This window comes from Suncus etruscus, chromosome 6, assembly GCF_024139225.1.
Source record: "Suncus etruscus isolate mSunEtr1 chromosome 6, mSunEtr1.pri.cur, whole genome shotgun sequence".
Taxonomy (NCBI): domain Eukaryota; kingdom Metazoa; phylum Chordata; class Mammalia; order Eulipotyphla; family Soricidae; genus Suncus; species Suncus etruscus.
The window spans coordinates 6,896,640-6,910,458 of record NC_064853.1 but is presented as its reverse complement, the minus strand read 5'-3'; the positions used below and the strand labels follow the sequence as shown (position 1 = coordinate 6,910,458).

Sequence of the window (13,819 nt, the reverse complement as noted above, 5' to 3'; positions counted from 1 at the left end):
TGACACCGAGGGGCCGCTGCCCAGCGATCATGAGTGGGTGGGGGGGGGTCCATGTGCTTCTGAAGTAGGGGATCCCAGGGAGGCTCTTAGGGAGGCAGGGGGAGACCTGGACACCAGCAGGGAGCAGCCCCCAGGCAAACCAGCAGAGGTGGGCAGAGTCAGGTCCTAGTGAGGGCTGGAAACCGGGGGCACTGCTCCACTCAAGTTCTCACTAAGACTTCTGTGATTCTGTGCTGGGTGCCCCATTTTTTGTGGACCAGAGTTCAATTCCCCAGGGCTTAAGGCAACAGCTGGCTCCCTAGGAAAGCAGCAAGCAGGGGTGCAGGATGGGGGGTAGGGCATCTGATCTGGGCTCCCCTTGGGAGGGCTCATGGTGTCCCCCCAGTCCCAGAGCCAGCAGGGGCCCTGGCCTGTGCCACGACGCTGGTCGGAAGGTGGGGAGCAGATTAGGGCCGATCCGTGCTGAGAAAGTCAGGCAAGTGCCGACTCCCAGGGGCCGAAGGCCGCCCTGGGCCCATGTCCTCTTGGTGTGGCCATCACATGGTCTGGTGGTGCTGACGCAGGCGGCCGTGCAGGAACTCATGGGTGAGGTTGTGCCTCGTGATGATGCCTACGATCTAGGATGGAAAGGGGCACCTGAGTCCACACAGGGCGAGACTAGCATCGAGACCCGAGACTGAACACAGCGAGTGCATCCGGGACACCAGCCTGTGAGCCAGGCTCAGGCCTGGGGATGCCAAGAGGAAGCCTAGCGGGGCTGGATGGAATGGAAACGCCTGCCCTGGCACCTTCTCAGCTTTCTGCCCCGTCACATGTGCTCTCTGGGAGCTCGTAAGGTCCCCTGGAGACCATGAAACCAGCACCTGTTTGTTTCTTTGAGGGGGTCATACCCAGCCATGTTCACGGTTCACTCCTGGCGAGGGCTCGTGGAAACCCCAACAAGTGCCTATTCCCTGTACTAGTTCTCCTGCTGTGTGTGTGTGTGGGGGGGGGGGGGGGCTCGTGGTGTGTGTGTGTGTGTGTGTGTGTGTGTGCCTGTTTGCAGTTTTGCCTGTCGGCACTGGCCCTTGCCCATCAGGTGAGATCATCAGTGACCCATGACCCACCACAATGCATGACAGAAGAAAAAGCAAATAAAAATATGAAAGGAGGGGCCGGAGCGATAACATAGTGGTAGGCCATTTGCCTTGCACACAGCCAACCTGGGACAGACTGGGTTCGGTCCCCAGCATCCCATATGATCCCCTGAGCCTGCCAAGAGTGACTTCTCAGAGCAGAGCCAGAAATAACCCCTAAGCACTGCTGAGTGTGGCTCAAACTCCTCCACTCTAAAATATAAAAGGGGCTAGAGAAAGACAGTACAACAGTTCAGATGTTTGCCTGCATGTGGCTGGCCTGGGCTGATCCCCAACACTGTCAGGAATGACTCCCCAACCAGAAAAATAATATGTATGAAGTGGTACAGCAGCTAGGGCACACGACTAGAATACTGAACCAAGATTGATCCCCAGCATCCATGGTTCCCTGAACATCCCCAGGCGTAGCCCTGAGGACCCCAGCACAGTGGTGGTGCTGGGTTCAAGGTTCAGTCACTGCCCTGAGCAGTGAGCTGGGTCGGCTTAGAACTGCCAGTGGAAGGCCAGAGCGATAGCACAGTGGTAGGGCATTTATTTGCCTTGCACATGGCTTACCCAGGACAGATTCAGGTTCGATCCCCAGCATCCTATATTGTCCCCCAAGCCTGCCGGAGCGATTTCTGAGCACAGAATCAGAAGTAAACCCTGAGTGTCATTGGGTGTGGCCCAAAAACAAAAAACAAGAATTGTTAGTAGAGGGGCTGGAGAGATAAAGGAGGGTACGGAACTTGCTGGATGCAGCTAACCCTGACACTACTTCTGTTGAGTACTTCCAGGGGCCCTTGAGCACAGAACTGCTTAGTGGGGACCTCAGACCCCAGAACCCGAGGTGGCCCACACCCCAATGAATAGAATTAGTTCTTTTCTTTTTTAGTTTTTGGGCCACACCTGGTGATGCTCAGGGGTTATTCCTGGCTCTGCACTTAGAAATCGCTCCTGGAAGGCCTAGGGGACCAGATGGGATGCCGAGGATGGAATCCAGGTCAACCATATGCAAGGCAAACACCCTACCCTGTGCTATTGCTCTGGCCTCCAATAGAAAATAAGACATTAGGGGCCGGGCGGTGGCGCTGGAGGTAAGGTGCCTGCCTTGCCTGCGCTAGCCTAGGACGGACCGCGGTTCGATCCCCCGGTGTCCCATATGGTCCCCCAAGCCAGGAGCAACTTCTGAGCGCATAGCCAGGAGTAACCCCTGAGCGTCACAGGGTGTGGCCCAAAAACCAAAAAAAAAAAAAAAGAAAATAAGACACATAGGTCGTGAACCCCTCCTCCCAGCACTCATATCTGAGCTTGTACAAGGGATGCTGAAAAGTTCCAAAGAAAGGGGGTGCTAGCCCCCAAATCCTGCCTGGCTATGCTTAGTCACCAGCCTCGGGTAAGACCCTACAAGGACCCCAGTGGCTGGGGTGGGCGTGATGTTTCAGCACGTCTCTGGCCCTGCCTAAGGTACACCTTTCCCCTTCGTTCCAGTCAGCAGACCAAGGGCTTTGAGGCCTGGCATGGACCCCCCCCCCCACCAGGTGGGCCTCATGGGGAGTGAATTCAATTAGTTCACCACCAGCTCAGGTGTGAAAATCAGGGAACCCACAAATTGGCTACATTCCTTTCTACATCAATTAACAATATTCCTGTCATAAGGAAAACAAAGTAAGTCTAGAGCAAAGAAAAAAATTTTCGCTGCTGAATCGTTTTGTTGTTTGGTCTTTTTTGTTAATTTTTTTTTTTTTTTTGGGTTCACACCTGGTGGTTCTCAGGGATACTCCTGGCTCTGTGCTCAGGGGTCATTCCTGGCAGGCTCAGGGAACCCTGTGGGATAACCAGGATCAAACCCGGGCCGGATGCTGGCAAGGCAAACACCCTACCCCACTGTGCTATGACACCAGCCTCTGGTATTTTTTGTTTGTTTTGTTTTTTGGGTCATACCCAGCAGCGCTCAGAGGTTACTCCTGGCTTTATGCTCAGAAGTCACTCCTGGCAGGCTCGGTGGACTATATGGGATGCCGGGATTCGAACCACCGTCCTTCTGCATGCAAGGCAAATGCTTTACCTCCATGTTCTCTCTGCCTGCCCCCTGGTATTTTTTTTAAGGCACTTTTACCTTATTTTTTGAGTCACACCAATAAAATAAATATGCTCAGGGGTTTATTCCTGGCTCTGTGCTCAGAAGTTTCTCCTGGCAGGATGGGGGTACCATATGGGATGCCAGGATTCAAACCCCAGTGTGTCCTGTGTTGGCCACATGAAAGGCAAACACCCTACCAATGTGCTATTGCTCCAGCTCTCCTGGCATTTTTCTTTAATCCCCACACTGGGCAGCACTCTGGGATCACTCCTGGAAGGCTCTGGGGACCATATGGGATGCTGGAGATGGAACCTGGGTCAACGGGTTCAAGGCAAGTGCCCTCCCTGCTATATTCTCCTGTCTCTAGATGCTGTATTTTGGAAAACTCTCTCACTCTCTCTCTCCTTTCTTTCTTCCCTTCCTTCATTTCCTTTTCTTTCTTTCTTCCTTCCTTTCCTTCTTTTCTTTCTCTCCCTTCCTTCCTTTTCTTTCTTCCTTCCTTCTCTTTCTTTCTTTCTTTCTTTCTTTCTTTTTTCTTTCTTTCTTTTCTTTCTTTCTTTCTTTCTTTCTTTCTTTCTTTCTTTCTTTCTTTCTTTCTTTCTTTCTTTCTTTCTTCCTTCCTTCCTTCCTTCCTTCCTTCCTTCCTTCCTTCCTCTTCCTTCCCTCCCCTTCCTTCCCTCCCTCCCTCCCTCCTTCCCTCCCCTTCCTTCCCTCCTTCCTTCCTTCTTGCCTTCCTCTCCTTCCTTCCTCTCCTTCCTTCCTCTCCTTCCTTCCTTCCTTCCTTCCTTCCTTCCTTCCTTCCTTCCTTCCTTCCTTCCTTCCTTCCTTCCTTCCTTCCTTCCTTCCTTCCTTCCTTCCTTCCTCCCTCCCTCCCTCCCTCCCTCCCTCCCTCCCTCTCTGCTCAAACATTTTCTTCTAAAGGTAATTAGGTGGGGAAGGGGGTCTAGGCCGCAGGTAAGTTCTCTAACAGAGGCGGCCCTGAGCGGCCTGAACACAGGCTTGCATGATGCGGCGACACCTGCCGGCTACGAGGGGGATTTCAGGCAGGTCACCGGGCTGCGGCGGGATTTCGGGGTCCACACAACCCCACTGTAGGTGGGTGGGAGCTGGGAGCTCTAGGGTTCCTATGGGTGCAGATCACAAGCGCTGGGGGGCCCAACTCACCTCTCCCACCGCGTTCACCACCGGCAAGTGCCGCAGGCCCATGGTTCGGAAGAGGCTGAAGACCTGGGAGACGTGCAAGTTGGGCGACACGGTGAAGGGTGACGGGTTCATGTACGGAGTGACATCCTGCAGGGAGACTGCAAGGTGACAAGGGGCCCAGGAGAAGCAAGATCCTGCGGGTAGGCGTGCACGTGCAGAACCACAGCAGCCTCTGTCCGTCCTGCCGGGCCCCCTCACCATGATCATCCGTGGGTTGAGCCTCGTGAGGTCCAGGTCGTGGATGTTGGGGCAGCGTGGGTAGTCCTCGGACAGCTCGGCGTAGGACAGGCGCGGCTGGCTGGCGCTCTGTAACGCAAACGAGACACCGATCCTGGACACGAGGCACAGCAGCCATGTGGGTCCCACCAGGCCCACCCGGTCAGCCCAGGTTGGGGGCAGGAGATGCGACAGAAACAAGGCCCCCAGCCTGGGCCAGTCTCTAGGATGTCCCCTCTGCTGGTGTAGAAAGTACTAATAGAACCTGGGGGTAGTGCCAGGGAACTTGGCAGTCGAGGCCTGGTGCACGGATATGAGATCTCAAAGGACTCCCAACAGTCCTGCAAACGGGATGAGGGTCCTGCCTCAACTCTGCTCAGCTGCTCCCTCCTGTCACCACCCCAGACCACCTGGGCCTCTGGGGCTGGGCCTCAAGTTTGTTCCCTGGGTCACCTCCAAACTCCTACCAATGACCAGGCCGAGATCAGACCCATTCCAGCACTCTAGGATAGTCCTGTAGTCCTTCCTGCCACCAGCTGGATCACAGCGTGGGCCGCCTCCCTGGCACCAGATGGGGCCAGGTTGGTAACAGAGTCTCAGGCCCCTGAATAGGTGAAGCAGGAGGGCCAGAGGGACCACCCGACCCAGGGATTGTCATTGTCACAAGACAGGCAGGAGCAGAGAAAGCAAACCCAGGCCAGGCGCTGGCTCCGAAGCCTGAGTGCAGCCCTTCATGTGTGGGGCCCTGAGTTCGAGCCCTGTTCCACAGTCCCTAGAACACTGCTGGGGATACTCAGGGGACCTCACAGCACTGGGCCTGAGCAGCACCTCATTACCGGCCAGAGCTTTGAACCATCCAGCCTGGTTGGCTGAATGTGGCCAGGAGGGGCCCAAGGCTCCCTAAGTATGCCCAGAAGGACCCCTAAAAAGGGGGAGAGTGTGTTAATGCAGAGAAAGTACAGGGAAGGTCCTACATGATGGAGACCTGAGCTCCAGAAAGGATGGGTTGAGGGGAAGAGGAAAGAGAGAGAGAATATATAGCGGTGAGGCTGTGGTATGTAATAAGGTGTGTATGCATGTATATGTGTGGTGGTTAGTGTGCGTGCCGTGGCATGTATTTGTATGTATGTGAAACTTGTGTAGTGTGTTTGTGTGTTCACTGTATGTTTGTATGTGATTGTGTGTAATGGGATGTGGCAGGTGCCATCTCCCAGAGACACGGCTTATCCCGAGGCCAGCGCTGTGCCCCCTCCCTTCCTCCCCTGCACCCCACCAGGGCCAGGCCCCTCACCGACTGGCTCTCGGAGTAGCAGATGCCACGGTCGAGCAGCGTGAGGAGCTGGGAGCGTAGCACGAGGCCATGGAAGGTGAGTGGGCGGAAACGCTCCTCCATGGTCCAGTCCTCGCTGGGGGACTGGTCAGGGTACAGGCTGGGGTAGGGCGTGTGCCTGTCACACAGAAACCAGATGCTTTAGAAGCAGCAGCAGCAGCAGCAGCCAGGGGCCCCTTCTCCCTCCCCCCTTTCCCGGGGATGCACCTGTGCTCCAGCATTTGCTGCAGCAGGTCCTCCCCATCCGGGGGCCCCTCGGCCGGGATGTGCTCCCCACACACGTTCCGCAGCTCGCTCGATGGGTAGGACTTCATGGATTGGCTGCGACGGCGCTGCTCACAGGCCCGTGTCAGGATGCTGGACTTCTGAGGGGTGAAGAGGGGGAGCACAGGGGCTGTACTGAGAGGTGATGGGGCTCCATGGCAAACAAAGTACAGGGTATAATTTGGCAGGGGCTCAGGATTGGAGGAGTCTGAGGCTCCAGGCACCCCAAGCCTTGCTGAGCTCACGGTTCTGCTGGTTCAGAATCTCACCACTGCAAGGAGCCAGTTCTGGGGTGGGCACCCCAGATGCTAGGACGATGCTCTCCTAGTCCTCAAGCCAGGGAGGAGCACATGACCCAGAGTTGCTGCCAGACTCTGCCGCCAAGATCAGGAATAAATCCCCCAAAGGCCCCCTCCCCTCTCTGGGCCCCACCCCCCAGCATGCTTGGGAGGGTGTGACTGAGGAGCACAAAGCACCAGGCTCCCCTCAGCTCTGATTCCCCAAAATTCCCCTTCCTAAGCAGAGAAGTTGTTAGCCTGTGCTGCAGTTCTAGAACCTTCTTGATGCCAGAGGCACTGAGGACTGAAAACGGGGGGGGGGGGGGGGGGGGGAGGGGGACACGCAGACATCTGCCCCCTGGCTCCCAGGAACGAGACAGCTCATGCCCAAGGGCCTCACCCACCCTCTCTCCCTCTACCCTGGCCTTCTTCCTGCCACACAATCCCAGTGTACCCATGCCTTCTGGAAGAGGTGTCATGCAGGGGTGAGTCACTAGCTCCCACTCGGGCCGTGGCTCTACCTTGAACTTGATGTTGTTGCTGATGAGCTGGTTGCCCTTCATAAACTCCTTCTCGTTGCCACGGTTCTCGGTGACCACGGGGAAGGCGTGGTGGACGGTGGTGCGAAGGATGCTGACCAGGGACTGGACTCGGGTGTGCGGGTACACGTAGGTCAGGTTGGGTTCCATGATGTCGCTGGCTCTCAGTCTGGGGGTGGGAGGGAACCATCCAGCCTCACCTTGAACCCCAGCACTCCCCAGCCCTCCTTTCACATACTCTGGTCATGGCTTGCCAGGTCTGGAAATGCCGTGGCTGCTCTGCTGGACTGTCCCCCATGACTGCTCCTCCCCCAAAATTCAAAGCCTGGCCCTATAGAGCCCTACTTAGGAGCATGGGTGCTGCCAGAAGTGAATCAAGTTGGGGTGCAAGTTCCCCCTGGGCAAGGCAGCTGAGGTCTAGTTCCCGAGGCCACGACAGGGCACTGGGAGGTCCTTGCCGGCTCTTCCCAGACTCCTGCCCAAGAGACTTCATGTGACCTGGATATATCTGAAGCCAGGGAAGACTCTTGGATGGGGTGAGCCTGGTCATAGGGTCAGAGGTAGCACTCACCCTCTAGGCTCGGCCCTTAGTCAGACAGCACCGCCTAACTGTGATGCCAGGAGCCCCAGCCTGTGATGAAGTGGCCCCACAGTGCCCCAGGGTCTGCTCCTGGCCCTGCTGAGTTGCCCATCAGGCCCCAGCCCCCCAACCCATCTCCCCTCACTTTTCCACAGGACCTAGAGTTATTTCCTACCCTGATACCACTGCCCCTCAGACACTGGCTAATCAGCTTTCTTTGTATGTTTTTTTGTTTGTTTATTTGGTGCTCAAGGGTTCCTCCTGACTCTGTGCTCAGGAATCACTCCTGGCAGGCTGAGGGGACCCTATGGGATGCTGGGGATCGAACCCAGATTGGCTATGTGCAAGGCAAATGCCCTACCCACTGTGCTATCGATCCAGCCCTGTATGCTTTTTTTTTGTTTTTTCTGGGTCACACCCAGTGGTGTTCAGGGGTTACTCCCGGCTCTGTGATCAGAAATGGTTCCTGGCAGGCAAGGGGGACCATATGAAATGCTGGATTCAAACCACTGTTCATCCTGGATCAGCTGACTACAAGGCAAATGCCCTACCGCTGTGCTATCTCTCTGGTCCCAGTATGGTGTATTTTTTTGTTTGTTGGGAGCTACACCTGGCGGTGCTCTGGAGTTACTTACTCCAGGCTCTGTTTAGGTTGCTAAGGATCGAACCTGGGTCATCCATGTGCAAGGCAAATGCCCTCCTCACTGTGTCCTCTCTTGGTCAGCCAGACCCTGCACGTCAGTTCTGATGTGAGGCCATGGAGCTGTCCCCAACTTACCTGTCCATCTCTACCTCCGTCTCCCACTCCAGCAGCGGCACCCCACGAAGGCCTATGTGCACGTCGTAAATGCCCTTGTTGAAGAAGTCCCCCGTCCACTTGGCCACCTGGAACACAGCACATGCTGGAGTCCAGAGGCTCAGTTGTCGAGCACAAGTCCTGATGAGGTGTGTGTGCGTGTGTGTGCATGTGTGTGTGTGTGTGTGTGTGTGTTAAGCACCCTGCACCAGGGTGTAGGTTCTCACCATCAGGGTGATCATGATGGGCAGCCCATAGGTGATCTCGTTGGTAGATTCGATCAGGATGACAGTGAGGCTGATGGTCATTCGGACGACCCCGCCCAGGAAAGCCGCGGCCCCAATCAGCGCAAAAGTCCCTGAGTAGATGTGGCCCAGTCCAATATAGCTGGGGGGTAGGGGGTGTAAGAAACCCACAAGGGGGTGATTAGAGTCCTGAGGGAGGGACTGCAGGGGTCACCCTGTACACTCAACTGCATCTCCAACGCATCCACACGCACAAGTTTACACACATACATGCACACTGACACGTGTGCACACATATACACACGTACATGGTACCTTTTCAGGACATTGGCCACTAAACGCCCGTAGGCAGCACCACACAGAAGAGATGGCACAAACAGGCCGCTGGGGACAGACACGCCGTAAGTCCAGCAGGCGAGCAGGAAGTAGAGGACGAAGAACAGGGCCAGGGTGATGGGGCTGAAGGTACCTGAAAGGGTGGGGAGGGCGCTTGACTCGAAGGTAGTGATCCCCGGCACCCACCAGGAGTGATCCCTGAGCAAGGAAGAAAGCCCTGAGAAACAAACTAGACAGAACATATATCCCAAGTCTGACTCCTAGCGCCTGCCCGGGGTACCAACTCGCCCACCAGATCCTCCTGTTCCTCCCATTTTGGGGGAGGCAAAACCTCTATTGTGGCCTATGGGGCCACTCCCAAAGGCCAAACCCAAGTGACGCTCAGGAGGAGGTGAGTGGCTGTGTCTGGGGATCCCCAGCACCCCTTTGTGCATGCCCACCATCCTGGTGGAACAGCTGGAGGATGGCTGACTCCTGGGCATTGAAGAAGAGCGTCGCCATATCGTTGTAGGTGTCGTTGGGGCAGAAAAAGGTCTTGATGCTGGAGTTCACATCAGAGGAGACCTGTGAGAGGGTAGGGGTCATGGTTGGTCCACAGGGTGCGGCCAGGGCTCATGGGTCCTCGAGTGGCTTGTCCCCAGCCAGGCTGAGAAGGTCAGGCCTGTGAGTAGTACCTGAGGCCTCCACAGGCAAACAGGACCAGCATGAGCAAGTGTCCTCAGCACTTGAGCCTTGTCCTCTCTGCCATAAAGACATGAACACCCCCCCCCACTTCAGGTCACTGCTGTTTCCTCTCTTGGCATTAATTTTTTGTTTTGCTCTGTTTGGGGCCACACCTGGCAGCACTCAAGGGTTTAGTTACTTCTGGCTCCAAGCTCAGAAATTACTCCTGGCAGGCTTGGGGGACATATGGGATGCTGGGGTTCAAGCCCAGGTCAGCAGCATGCAAGGCAAATGCCCTCCCTGCTGTGTTATTGCTCTGGCCACTAGACAAGAATTATCTTTTTTTTTTTTGGCTTTTGGTTTTTGGACCACATCTAGTGATGCTCAGGGGTTATTCCTGGCTATGTGCTCAGAAATCGCTCCTGGCTTGGGGGACCATATGAGACGCCAAGGTATCGAACTGCGGTCCGTCCTAGGTTAGCATGTGCAAGGCAGAAACCATACCGCTTGTGCCACCACTCCGGCCCAACCATTAATTTTCTAAGTGATGAGGCTCTAAGTCTGGGCCAGATCCTCAGCCCAAAAGGACTCGGCAAATGGGACAAAGAGGCATCCGGAAAACAGCACCATGGTCCCTTTGCTCTTAAAACCTCCGAACGTGGGGCCAGAGAGATAGCATGGAGGTAAGGCGTTTGCCTTGCAGGCAGAAAGTCAGTGGTTCGAATCCCGGCATCCCATATGGTTCCCCGAGCCTAGCAGGAGCGATTTCTGAGCATAGAGCCAGGAGTAACCCCCGAGCACAGCCGGGTGTGACCCAAAAACCAAAACCAAAAACCCACCTCCGAATGTACTTCAAGGAAACCCCACCTCCACAGAAGGCTGGACGCATCCCGCAGGCCCCTTGCTGCCTGTCTGCCTGATAAAATCCCAATTTGTTCTTCCCTGTTTCAGATTCTCCTCACACTTTGGGACTTCCAGGGGGGCGGCTGTTTGCATCAGGGGGTTCAGCTTCCTGACTGGGACATTTCACACTCTGTTTTGGGCAAGCAAATAGCGTTGCTCCCAAGTTCATTTCAGACATGGAAGTTTCCTGGATTCCACTCAACCCTATGGAGAGGCACTCAGGACACAAGAGAACAAGATTTGCAGCAGGAGAGCCTGGTGGGACTATGACGGGTGGGAATACAGAGGGACAGCGCCTCCTGCTGGGGTGGAACAATAGCCAGACAGGAATACAGTGGGACAGCGGCCCCTGGTGGCAGGAGACCAGCATGGCCATATCCTCCCTTAGGGAAGCTAGGAAAGCATCACATGGGTTGAAGTCTCAGACAAATCTGCAGAAAAGAGTGAGCCCCAGAGGCTCTGCACACAACTTCGTGCTCAGGCACAAGCACAATCATCAAAGCAGCTGCTGAAAACCAACGGGTCTGCTAGGAGTAGGGGAAAGGTGTCATGAGGAGATGGGTTGGACGCTCACTCTGTCCTCTTGGGTGAGCCTAGAAAAGGGGTTCCATTTTCTTCATCAGGAATGCAGGAATTCGAGCCCGTTAAAATTTTACTCTGTGGCTTGAGAATCTGTAATGAGGTTAAGGCACCAGCCTTGCATGAGGCTAACTCTCGTTCAACCCGATACTTTTTTTTTTTTGTTTTTTTGTTTTTTGGGTCACACCCGGCTGTGCTCAGGGGTTTCTCTTGGCTCTATGCTCAGAAATCGCTCCCGGCAGGCTCGGGACCATATGGAATACCGAGATTTGAACCACCGACCTTCTGCATGCAAGGCAAACGCCTTACCTCCATGCTATCTCTCTGGTCCCTCCATATGATATATTTTTTTTTTTTTTGGTTTTTGGGCCACACCCAGCGGTGCTCAGGGGTGACTCCTGGCTGTCTGCTCAGAAATAGCTCCTGGCAGGCACGGGGGGGAGGGGGGGGGGCATATGGGACACCGGGATTCGAACCAACCACCTTTGGTCCTGGATCGGCTGCTTGCAAGGCAAACGCCACTGTGCTATCTCTCCGGGCCCCTCCATATGATATTTTTAACCCACCTCCCTGAGCACCGAGCTAGGAGGAAGCCTTGAGCCCTGGTGGCCTCAAAACATCGCAACAAGAAGACCTCACCATGAATAACTTCTGAGCACAGACCCGTAAACAACCTCTGAGCATTGCTAGGTGTGTCCCCCAGACCCCCCCAAATAAGCCTTACTTTGCCTTGATTTTCCTCACCTGTAAAATACGGAGAATTGGGACTAAAACAACAGTACAGTGGTTAGGACACTACCTTGCATGTGGCCAACCCAGGTTCAATTCCCAGGATCCCATTAGGTCCCCTGAGCACACCTGTATTCTTGGTGTAGAGCCAGGAGTAACTTGGAAGCACTGTCAAGAGTAGCCCCAAAACAAACAAAAAGAAAGATGGTGAACCCAGGGGCCAATGAGGTAGGGAAGGCAGAGAAGAAACAGTGTATTAACAGCTGGGCACAATATCCCACACACAGTCAAGGCTCAAGGAAGCTCTGGAGGTCCCTCCCCTTCTGCTTGTCTTTGAATCCTCTGTATAAAGGTTCCATAGGGCACTTTTGAGAATATCTGTAGAAACTGCAATGAAGGGGCTTTGGAATAATAAAAACAAGGACTATTCAATGTTTTCTGTAAAGAGCCAGACAGTGAGTCTTTTAGGTTCTGCAGGCCATGTTTCATTGGTTTGGCATATTTTCCTGTTTTGTAACCCTTTGAAGACAGGACCATCAGCCTCTGCATAGAGATGTTGCCAAGGCCAATTCCTGATATTTCAGCTACACCAAAAGCCAGACTTGCTCCTGGGGACAGTGAGACCGAGCTAGCCAAGGCCAAGGGCCCGAGGAGATGCTAAGATTCTGTGGCTAAAGCAGGAGCCCCCAGAAGGCCAATCAAGTACCAGAACATACACCCCAGAGGCCAGAACTTCCATTGGCTGAATAATGTTTGGCTCTCAGGCCAGCTGATCTCGAGAAAACAATGCAGTAAGCTCTGCTCCTATGTCACAGCCCATTTTCCAGGGAAAGGTCCTCCCAAGAAAGGGAAAGGGGGGCCCAGAGAGATAGTACAGCGGCGTTTGCCTTGCAAACAGCCGATCCAGGACAAAAGATGGTTGGTTCGAATCCCGGCGTCCCATATGGTCCCCCGTGCCTGCCAGGAGTTATTTCTGAGCAGACAGCCAGGAGTAACCCCTGAGCACCGCTGGGTGTGGCCCAAAAACCAAAAAAAAAAAAAAAAAAAAAAAAAAAGGGAAAGGGAAAGGGAAAATGAGAAGAGCAAAGAGTCAAGCTTGTGAAGAATGAAGAATGCAGGAGCCCGGGAGGAGAGGCAGAGAGGGAAGGTGAGGAGGGAGTAGCTTCCTGGGCTGCCATCTTTGCTAGGGTCATTCAGTGAGACTTTCCCAGCTAGTCCATTATGCTCCTACCCCACCCCACCTCTGCCTGGCCTTTATGGGTTCTCCAGGGGTTGTAGGGCCCTGTGGTACATCACCTGAAGCTGTATTGAATCGTTGCCCAGCTGGGCCTCAGACATCTGCCGGCACTCGCCCAACATCATTGAGGCCACAAACACCACCACGGTGGTCACCAGAGCCACCAGGAGGCTCTCAAGGACTCTAGGAGGCAAAGCACACTGTGGAATCAGAAGCCACCCGGTTTGTGGGAACCCCAAAGTCCCACCTGCACCCCCTCAACACCCCTTTTCCCATTGGTCTGGGCTCATGTGTGGAGGCTGCCTGGCCTGGCCACCCCCTAATCTGTGCTGAGCCCCAGTACAGGAGTTGGGTCTTAGGCAGCAGCCTCTGAGCCTACAGCTCAGTCAGAGCATACTGTGGCTTAGGCAAACACTGGGCCCAGGTCTTACACCAGGATGGGAGGGGTGACTGCACAGGTACCTGACGAGCTTAGGTTTGGGGTGCACGTTCCGCATCCGGTACTTGGCGAGCCTCTTGTTCAGACAGTTGAATGTGGCTCCTAAGAGGCCACCGATGACCCCCATCACGATGAAGAACCCCAAATCCATAGCTGTCCAGAGATGACATTTTTTTATCAGAGTCAGAGCACTGAGAGAAGGGGCAAGGGAGGGAGAGAGAAAAACCAGAGCCCATGAGAGCAGAAAGTTGGACAGTTCAGATGTGAGGGGGGCTGACCCCAGG

The 13,819-nt window shown here is 54.8% G+C and overlaps 1 protein-coding gene across 1 annotated transcript in view; it reads right to left on the bottom strand.

The window, feature by feature from the left end:
• The window catches only part of CLCN6 (chloride voltage-gated channel 6), a 33,644-nt gene that overhangs the window by 698 nt on the left and 19,127 nt on the right, over positions 1 to 13,819 (bottom strand). The window contains 13 exon segments of the mRNA XM_049775298.1: positions 1 to 617; positions 4,363 to 4,488; positions 4,600 to 4,707; positions 5,909 to 6,065; positions 6,155 to 6,312; positions 7,011 to 7,197; positions 8,387 to 8,493; positions 8,632 to 8,791; positions 8,965 to 9,118; positions 9,426 to 9,549; positions 13,156 to 13,279; positions 13,559 to 13,710; positions 13,712 to 13,726. The exon segment at positions 1 to 617 is cut by the window's left edge and continues 698 nt beyond it. Coding sequence (XP_049631255.1) covers positions 537 to 617; positions 4,363 to 4,488; positions 4,600 to 4,707; positions 5,909 to 6,065; positions 6,155 to 6,312; positions 7,011 to 7,197; positions 8,387 to 8,493; positions 8,632 to 8,791; positions 8,965 to 9,118; positions 9,426 to 9,549; positions 13,156 to 13,279; positions 13,559 to 13,710; positions 13,712 to 13,726 — 1,653 coding nt within the window. The 3' untranslated portion in view covers positions 1 to 536.